Source organism: Gobio gobio, assembly GCF_949357685.1.
Source record: "Gobio gobio genome assembly, chromosome: 12".
NCBI classification, from domain to species: domain Eukaryota; kingdom Metazoa; phylum Chordata; class Actinopteri; order Cypriniformes; family Gobionidae; genus Gobio; species Gobio gobio.
The window spans coordinates 18,623,344-18,633,647 of NC_137105.1; the positions used below are offsets into that span (position 1 = coordinate 18,623,344).

Genomic DNA, 10,304 nt, shown 5'->3' on the forward strand with positions numbered 1-10,304 from the left:
AGTTTGTTTGCCTAACTGGCTAATTAACTAAATTAAATTGATGTACGATCACGTTTTACAAAATGTGAAACAAAATAACATTATGAAAATGAAAAAGCTGTATTTAAGATTTAAATATTTAAGTTTGAATACTTGAGCACTATTTAGGTCAATAATCAAATGTACTTAATTTGCAATTACTGTGGCTTGGCTTGTAAAAACAATTTGTATTATTATAGTATTAAATTATATTTACATGTACTGTTACATTTCAATATACACTACCATTCAAACGTAAGATTTTTAAAAATGTTTTCAAAAGAAGTCTCTTATGTTTACCAAGGCTGCATTTATTAAATACAGTAATATTGTGAAAAATGTATAAAACATTTTATTTTAAAATGCTATTTATTCCTTTGATGGGAGCTTATTTTAGCTGAATAGTAAGTAAAAAAGAACAGCATTTATTTTAAATATAAATCTTTTGTAACTTCATAAATGTATTTACTACCAATTTTTAATGCATCTTTTCTGAATAAAAGTGTATATATTTTTTTCCCCAGACTTTTGATTTTATGTAGTGTTAAGACTATTTTACATTCATTTATTTTAGTGGGAATATGGTGACATCAGAGGACATGCTGGCATGGTTGCGTCCTTTTTGTGGGGACGATGCTAAACCCGTCCGACCCCGAATTGAGGTCCTGCAGATCCTAGAACAGTCATTCAGCCTCAGCGATCAAGACATCCACCTACTGGTGTTCTTCAGGAGCCAAGCCGTTCTGAAAGCCTGCTGGCCAAACAGAAAGGTGAAAAATATGCATATACCCACACTAGCACAAAACACGATTTACACTTCACACATAAATATTATTATGTTCCCACATCTCTGACTCCGTATTAGCTTATTTCCTCTGTGAGGCATGGTGAATGTAATCTCATTTTACAGTGCAGCCCTTCGCGAGTTAGCATGTGCTTATAGGAATTGCTTGACTATTTTCACGCATGTAGTAGTGTGTGTGGGAAGGAGTGAGATGTATTTGGTCCAGGGATTACCGATTGCCTGCTTAGCCATGCTCTTTGGCCTCACCTCATGTTGCTTTGGGGATGCGAGCATGTCATTCTGCCATTTTATGTGTTATTTTATGTCAGGCAGTATGTACCAGAGCAGCTGAGTCAATTCAAGAGTTGAATATATAAAAGAACTATGAAACTCTTCTGTCCAAGTCTGTCAATGTTTTCTCAGGAGAATGAGCTTCTTATTTTCCTGGCTAAACTTTTGGTTTACAAAAGTCAAAGGGATCAAGTAAGTGTAGCTGAACTTAATTGAATTATAATGTTTAATGTAACTCAGATACGCCTACGATAGTGGGAGCTTGTTTGTACATTTTCCAGAATTCAAGTTAAAAATGATTAACAGATGATTCAAACAGATTTAATTCGTTTTTAAGAGAATAAATTAGGCTTTACTAAAAGTGAGGATGGATGGACAAAAGGATGGATGAATGGATGGACGGACGGATAGATGGGCAAACTGGATGGATGGATGAGCAAACTGGATGGATGGATGGATGGATGGATGGACAAATTGGATGGATGGATGGACAAATTGGATGGATTGATGGATGGATGGACAAATTGGATGGATGGTAAAATTGGGTGGTCAAATGGATGGATGGGTGGATGGACAAATTGGATGGATGGTCAAATGGGTGGTCAAATAGATGCATGGATGGATGGATGGATGGGTGGATGGATGGGCAAATTGGATGGATGGTCAAATGTGTGGTCAAATAGATGCATGCATGGATGGATGGATGGATGGATGGAGGGATGGACAGATGGGTGGATGAACGGATGGATGGATGGATGGTAAAATTGGGTGGTCAGATGGATGAATGGTCAAATAGATGCATGGATGGATAGATGGATGAGCGGCTGGATGGATGGACAAATTGGATGGATGGATGGATGGATGGATGGATGGATGGATGGATGGATGGATGGACAGATGATTGGTGCTTTATAAAAGTATATTAATGAAAGAATCAAATACTTTTGTCATTAATATACCTCCATAATAATTATTTACTTAGTTTTCTTACATAAAGGGAAAAGTCACCTCATTTCACTCAACACACTGCAAAAAATACATGCTGTTAATCCATTTTCCACCAAATCACATAATCCATTCTTTCACTAAACTTTAATCATGCAAATGAATATTTACATAAGCAGACGCTATCAGATGTTTGGTTTCACTTTAAGAGGATTACTCTGCCAATTGTTTAATAGAATAATTAAATACAACTTTCAGTCTTCAGGGGTTTAAATCAAAAGAGCCCCTTAAGATTGTCGTTATATAGTTCCAGTTTCCAATCAGCCCTTGATTAGCGTTATTCAAGGGTAAACAACAGCATATCAAGCTTATGATTGAAAAGAGCCATTTCTGGCATGTCGTGGTTTGGATTTGACTAGTTTAGAGCATGTCGAGATGGAGTCTAACCACAGATTATCACTTCACTTCTCTTTAAAATTGCCTCAATTGTGGCTTCCACCATTGCTTGGCCGTATCCCTACATTGGGTCTCCAGTGTTGGCAATAGCTTTGTTTTCCTCGACAAAATGAATCATTTGTGTCTTTATTGTGATCTGAAAAGGAAAGGGAAATGAGGAGAGTTGTAATGAGAAGTCATGCCCTGAAGGAGGAGGAGTAATTAAAACGAACAGATTGCGGGAAGGGAAAGGGGATTGGCTCTATTTCACTGAGGCGTGGAGCCCTCGAACGGAGGCCACAAACTCAGATGCCTAAATCCTGATTGGGAGCGCTGAGCCGGGTCTGTGCGCCCTGAGCGGTGGGCATCAGGCCACGGAACGCTGCAGCCACGTGTCTGTCTGCTGAGGAGCGGATGCTGGTTTATATCATGAGCCACAGAGTCTGGTTATCAACTGGTAGCCCCAGGTGTACGTGTGTCTTTATTTATGTCGGTACCTGGGTATTTTTGCTATTCTCTGTTTTTGTAGTGTGCTCGTTCATGCCCACAGGATTGTGAGCGTGTGTGTCTGTTAATATAACACTTCTACCCCCTGTATCCCAAACTAATCATCTCCTAACTCGCGCACGGGCCCATCCTGCCCAGCACCATAGCAACCGTGACTTCACTGCTGCCAAGCAGGAGCTGCGTCTCAGTTCCTCGCATCTGTTTGTTCTGTTGCATGTTTTGCTGAGCTGTATATTTCTCTGTTGTTGTTTACTTGTGCTGTTGCGGTGCTGTTTATCTCCCTGATGTATGAGGTAGTATTGTTGAACTTTATCAAAGCCGAATTGGGGCCATCCTTTCAAATTCACAAAAAGGAAACGTCAAAGCTCATAGAAAGAGGGAGAAGCGTGTGTGAGCAATGGAAAGCGCCAAGCTAGTTATTGCACGGTTGTCTGATTAAGGAAATTACTTTGATCGCAGACTGAATGAGAGTGGTTGGACTTTTTGTCTCATTCACTTACTGACAGTGGAATTTGATATCTCTCTCACTTGCATTCAACGGGTTTAATTGCTGATGGGATTCCCTCAAAAATGACACATACTTAACCTCAGCAGAAATCATCGTAGCTGTGAGGAAATTCTGTAGAGCTGTGTGTTTTATCGCTGCTTTGTTGAGGTTGCACTTTTTCCATCTTTTTCACAAATTGCCTTGACAGTCAACTCGAAAGCTTGTTCCCCACCTAAACTCAAAACAGGTCACTCCTATACATAGGAACGTTGCAGTTTATTCCAGTGAACTGCTAGATCGAGACTCAACTTTGAGGCCCCAAAGATGTAGGTATAGATTTTCTATATTTATAAATGTGGAAGAAAAAAAATTCCCCCTAGCAAAATTTTTATAGCTGTAGGCTAGACATATTACTAGATATATTAGCAAGCAAAAAAGTAAGCAACATGATCCAGATGGAAATGTGAACTTTAAGGTGCCCTTAAAACTGCTGCTACATTAATTAGATAGACAGACAGATAGATTAACTGACATAAACTATAACTAACATTAAAAATGAATAGTGCACAAATTTATTCTGCACTTATAGTATAATATTAATAATAGTGTCATGAACTACACTTGTTTACATCATTTATTAATCTAGATTAATAACATATACCAACACATTTTACATTTAAATTTGTATAAATTAGTATTAGTTAATTAGTTAATGTTAATTGTATTAGTTAATTAGGTATTAGTTAATGTGTTTGAATTAAATTAAATTTACAATGAACAATAGTATGTGTTTAAATCAACATGGTAACGCTTTACAATAAGGTTCCATTTGTTAACATTAGTTTAGTTAACTTAAACTAACAGTGAAAAATATTTCTAAAGCTTTTTTTTATTTAAGTTTGTTCGTTTTACTATTTACTAATGCATTATTAAAATTAAAAGTTGCATCTGTTAATATTTTTTTCATTGACCTGAACTACAATGAACAGCTGTAGTTTTTATAGACTAATGTTAACAAAGATGATGACAAAATGTATTGCTCATTGTTAGTTGTTAGTTAATGCAGTTATGCACTAATAACTGATAACTTTATTGTGAAATTTCAATCCTGTAAAAAATAGTTTGTTGTTAGTTTAAGATGCTTAATACATAAACTCATTGAAACGTATAACATTGGAAAGTGCATCTCATGGCTTAAGTTCTTGCTTTGTGGCAGTGATGTCAGTGATTTGTGTTGTCTTATATGCTGCTAATGAATGCATCTTTTGATAAACTTGTATGAACTAACTTAATGTTGCTAATTCTCTTATAGATATATTTGACCTCACCAAAATATTTTCCGATTGAAATTACCTGCATTATCTGTCTATTTCCCTGGCAATTTCTGCCTGCGTTTTGAAAACTCTACCCCTTTGGCATAGCAATGACTTTTGTTCAGATCCTCATCCCAATGGCTTATGGCCGTGGATTTTTTGTGTCTTAATTTTAGCCATCCGTCTTAGCCTAACGGCAACAAAATGTCACGGTCCCTGTGAGCGCTTACTGTTCGTTTGGCGGAGGACAGCAGCTTTGTCAGACTGAATTGAGAATCTTTATTTGGCAGCTATCCGTGTCCCAGACTCCCTTGTTTACTTGGTTTCTGAAGTAGTTATTGATGTAATGAGTGCAAATGAATATTAGGACGTTGGCGTGCGTGTGTGTTTTTGGGATCAGGCATAAGGGTGTTATCGTTGCCATAGTCCTTTGACTTGATAATCTGGACTCATTTGTCATGTTTAGAAGCTGTCAGTGTTTAGGTTAAACAGAAGGGTGTGTGTGCGTGTTTGTGTGTGTTTAACCGCAGACCAACTTAATGACTAGGGTTAATGTGGTCATTAAAACAAGGTCTTCGTTTCCCCCGGAGTGCATGCTTTAATATGCCCATGCTTAGCAGTGCCATTTTAATGTCTTTATCCAGGTGTGTGTGTGTGTGTGTGTGTGTGTGTGTGTGTGTGTGTGTGTGTGTGTGTGTGTGTGTGTGTGTGTGTGTGTGTGTGTGTGTGTGTGTGTGTGTGTGTGTGTGTGTGTGTGTGTGTGTGTGTGTGTGTGTGTGTGTGTGTGTGTGTGTGTGTGTGTGTGTGTGTGTGTGTGTGTGTGTGTGTGTGTGGGCATGTTTTTGTGAAATATCAGGACACAAATGTGTATAATGACATGGGTATGACATAGGTATTACAAAAAGAGGGTGAAATATGAGGACGTTCCCCATGTCCTCACTTTTCAAAATGCTTATAAATCATACAGAACAAGGTTTTTTTCACAGAAAGTGAACTGCACAGTCTCCTGTGAGGGCTAGGTTTAGGGGCAGGGGCAGTGTAAGGGGATAGAAAATACGGTTTGTACGGTATAAAAACCATTATGCCTATGGAATGTCCTCACATTTCACAAAAACAAACGTGTGTGTGTGTGTGTGTGTGTGTGTGTGTGTGTGTGTGTGTGTGTGTGTGTGTGTGTGTGTGTGTGCGCGCGCGCGCGTGTGCGTGTGTGTGTGTGTGAGGTTGCTGAGTTTATTCTATATTATTACTATTTATTGTATAATAGTATTATTATTATATAATGTTTGTGAAAGACGTCTTACCAAGGCTGTATTTATCTAATCACAATTTTTCAAAAGAGCAATGTTGTGAAATATTTTTACAATCTCGAAAAAAATCTATATTTTAATGTTATTTATCCCTGTGAGGACCAAGCTGAATTTTCAACATCATTACTTCAGTGACTCGCATGATCCTTCCGAAATCATTCTAATATGCTGATTTGCTGCTCAAGAAACACTTCTTATTATTTTCAATGTTGAAAAAAGTTGTGCTGCCTAATATTTGTTGTGGAAACCACAAAATTCTTTGAATTGACCCCAAACTTTTGACTGCTTTTGCTTTTACACTACTACTTTTAGGGTAGTGTATAATAATATAATATTTTATATTATGATAAAGAGTTTGTATTCTGTCATTCTAGTGTGATGAGATTTTCTGACTCACTCTCAGAATATCACTCTCTCTCTCACACACACACACACACACACACACACACACATTTTTGTGTCTTCAAAATGTCAGCGTGATGTGACATCAGACCCTGGCAGTGTATCAGCTTCGGTCTGTCAGGAGCGCTCTTGTCTTTCACACGTGTCACTTTTCTCTGTCATTAGCCCCGCCTCCCTGGCACAGCCCGGGGCCACGCTTACATCATCTCCCGCTTCACAGGCTTCAAGTGTCAGTAAGTTTCACTTGCTGTACTTTGCTGCATTAACTTCCCAAGGTCTTAGTGAGAGTTTCTCGACTTTTAATTCCTTGAAATTCCTCTAGTTGCAACTAATCTTTTTTTTTTTTTTTTGACATTTGTATCAAAGTCACTTTCCAGAAATGTCAGTTCACTCATCAGCCATATTTGCCTCCGGGCAGCTATTTTGGGGATGCAAGACCAAATTCTATCGACCTGAATATCTCAGCAATAAAATTTGACATGAACACTCCCATAAATATTCTTTCTTATCCTCAAATAGCGTTAAAAAGTGTATATTTCAGGTTTGTCCAGCCGAAGTGTAGTCCCAATAGATATTTATTGTTTCTTTGGGAACTGGAGCTTATATTGGCTTCTACAGTGATGCAATGACTTTACCAATTGTCATTTGGCTGTGTTATTCAGAAGGCGGGATTTATTCCGATATATTGCATGCTGCAATTTCTCCCATTCATCGTAATACGAGTGAACCTTCTTGGTATATAATATGGGGTGCTCATAACTTTTTTGGTCTGTCGTCATCACTTTCCTCCTGACTGCTCTCCTCCCTGTCTTCTTTTCTCTCAAAACATGGTAGATGATGATGTATGCCTGCTTCTTTCTCCCTGCAATTTGCTGTTTGCATCCACAAGTTAACAGCTGGCTTTGGGTCAAAAGTCTCTGTTAAACAAGTGAATGTAATAATGTAACGTATTTCTAAACCAAACTTTTATTTTGACGGGTTGCCGTGAAGACCTTTTGAGTTTCTGTGTGTTTATTATATGACATAATTGTTTTTTCAAATAAAACCTTAAAATGCTGATGAAGTGATACATCAGTAAAATGTATTCATGTCCTCATATAGTGAGGCGGCAGAGGCTGAAAACATCGCGAACGTCATCGCGGTGTGTGTGTGTGTGTGTGTGTGTGTGTACTGACCTGCTTTTTATTTATTCATCAAAAATTTGACAAAATATACAGTAAATTCCTAGCCTGGATGCCAGCCGAACTTAGCCCCGCCCACAACATTTGAGCTCGGGCAGTTCGGTCTGGACTTGATCCGTAGAGGAATAATTATGGCCGAACAGAAACTGTTCTGACCAATTAAATTGTCAGGGCGGGCTTTAGACGATGATGGACAGATGATAAACAGTAACGTAATCATCCACGTCATCAAAGGCGCTTGGGTTGAACTTGTTCTAATCCTAAACAAAGAACTTGTTTGTATATGCATTCACCTTTACTATTTCTCTCAGAAATGATGATCGTGTTGGTAAGTACTCTGTGTATCCTTAAATAATTTTTTTACAACACTGGCAAAGATCGTTTACACTCATCTTTTTCTCCTAACGTTACTTATTCCAGCGTGCGGGCAGACAGGATTGCCAATTTTTTACAACAAAACCCGCCCAATTGCTACTCAAAACTAGCCTAAAACAAGCCTAATAGCTTTCTGGGAGGGTTCTCTGGAAAAAAATGGCATTTGGGGGTAAAATGTGTTATTTTGGCCTGCTAAAATTCGCATTCCTGGGTCTGTATATCACATAATTGGGGTCGCTTCAACCCGCGGACTTGGCAACACAGTCCAGTTGAGTTGACAACTTGACATTTTACAACTAACGCTATGCGTCGCTCCGTTGCTCTGATTGGTTGTAGGTCTATCCAATTGAGGTCTTTCCTGGTTCGGTTGAAACACTGCCCATAATCAAAGCCCAACGGAGCAGTATCAGACTCATATTCTGACTAGAATTGAGTATGACGACATCAGGCTAGTAAATTCTGTTTTTATGACTGGATTCTATCCACGTTTTCTGCATCTGCATTCTGCAGAAATCATAGGGCCCTAGAAAAAGCCAACTTAAGACATTTAACAATGAATAATTAATGAACACACTTATCATCATGATTGCTATCTTACCAGAGATGGAGAAAAATCCTACTCTAGTAAGTAAACGTGTCCCTGTCCCCAAAAATACCAAAAAAAAATAGTTTTGTGTTTTGCCTGCAAATAGTTACCATGCATGCACACCAGTTATGTGCGCCCCTGTATATAATAAATACTAGCACACCTAAATTCTGCTATGGCAAAGAGTATTATGTTAGTATTCTATTCTGAATTCAGACATAGCACTGTGAAAGGGAATTTGAATTTAGATTTTTTGTTTCTTGTATTTTTTTCAGAAACAAAGCGGCTAGAAGGGAAAGTGCTGTCAGGCAGATAGGTTAATGTTCAGAAGAGGGTTTTTAAGAAAGTGTGATGGAAGCAATGGCAGTGAGTGGAAAAAGGTTACACAAGGAGCTTTCAGGAGAGGCACAATGTGATTAGGTAGATCCTGCAATAACATTCCTGTCAACCACTTGGTTCACAAGACCATAGGATATGCTATTTGTCAATTCCACCCTTTCCCAAGCCTGTACTAGTGCGGTCTTTCTCCCAACAGTCTATGCAGCATTGCGTCACCAAAAGTGAGGAAGAACTCAATGTTTTTGAGAGCATGTTGGATTGGGAACAATGTTGTTGCAGTCTCCTACCCTACTCCTAATATCATAGAGCACTGGTTGGTTGATAAGAATGGTTGTGTAAATGGCATTAAGCAGGCCTGAGGTCAGGTTTCCAGAGGTTTGAGTTCAGGTGTTCAGTGTCTTAAAGGTGACTCAGCTTTGACGTAATGTTCTCAGGAATCGAGAGCACACTGAACCTGGGCTATATATGGAAACTGTTTTACCTGTGACAGATTTATGCCAGCGCTGAGAAGATACAGTGGGTTTTACATGCACCTCATCACACACAGACAGCCGTGATCCATCAAAGACCTCCGTCCTTGGCCTTGAGCTCCATTAGCATGTGCTCATATGTGGCTGCAAGGGAGGCTAGAGTCATAATGGTTAAGTGGGGGGAAGTTACTCAACCAACATTCATGGAGACATTGAACTCCATTTCTGAAATCCTGCTGTTCAAATGAATTTAATTTAAACAATAATGATCTCAAGGTAGTATGCATATCATGGAAAATCATAGTTTTCATTAGACAAGATTCAGTGTACTATGCCATACTGTTATTTCAAAGAGTTCAAAATGTCTCCAGTTCACAGTTTATGAAAGTACACTGCAAAATTAATGTACAAATTATTATGACATCAGAGCAAGTACGTTGAAGGTGCGGTCAGTCACATTTGTGGTAAGAGGCGTGACCTTTCCGGGCAACGTGCGCTAAGCTGCTGTCGAATCACAACACGGGAACCGCTGGCACAATCAGAACTCGTTACGTATTTCTGAAGGAGGGACTTCATCGAATAAGGAAATCATCGAGGCGTTTTAGGACAGTGAAAACAGCTGTATACAGATAAGTAAATTGTGTGAAAAATACTGTTTTTTTTTACACGCGAAACATGAACACGTTATATTGCACACTGTAAACCCAATCAAAGCTTTAAAAAAACAGGAAAAACGGGACCTTTAAAATTAATGTAGGAACCCTAATTGAGAATGAGAACCATTTTTTTCTGTCAAGTCAAACCGCTTTGATTTGCAACATTTATCGGAAGTACCTATATTTAATAAATCAATAATTTTACAAG

The 10,304-nt window shown here is 38.5% G+C and overlaps 2 protein-coding genes across 2 annotated transcripts in view; one reads left to right on the forward strand and one right to left on the reverse strand.

The window, feature by feature from the left end:
• The window catches only part of drc1 (dynein regulatory complex subunit 1 homolog (Chlamydomonas)), a 548,506-nt gene that overhangs the window by 509,979 nt on the left and 28,223 nt on the right, over positions 1 to 10,304 (reverse strand). The window lies entirely within an intron of this gene.
• nbas (NBAS subunit of NRZ tethering complex) overlaps positions 1 to 10,304 on the forward strand; it is a 262,104-nt gene that overhangs the window by 186,783 nt on the left and 65,017 nt on the right. Inside the window, exon 48 of the mRNA XM_079831768.1 lies at positions 593 to 788. Coding sequence (XP_079687894.1) covers positions 593 to 788 — 196 coding nt within the window. The remainder of the gene's footprint in view (positions 1 to 592; positions 789 to 10,304) is intronic.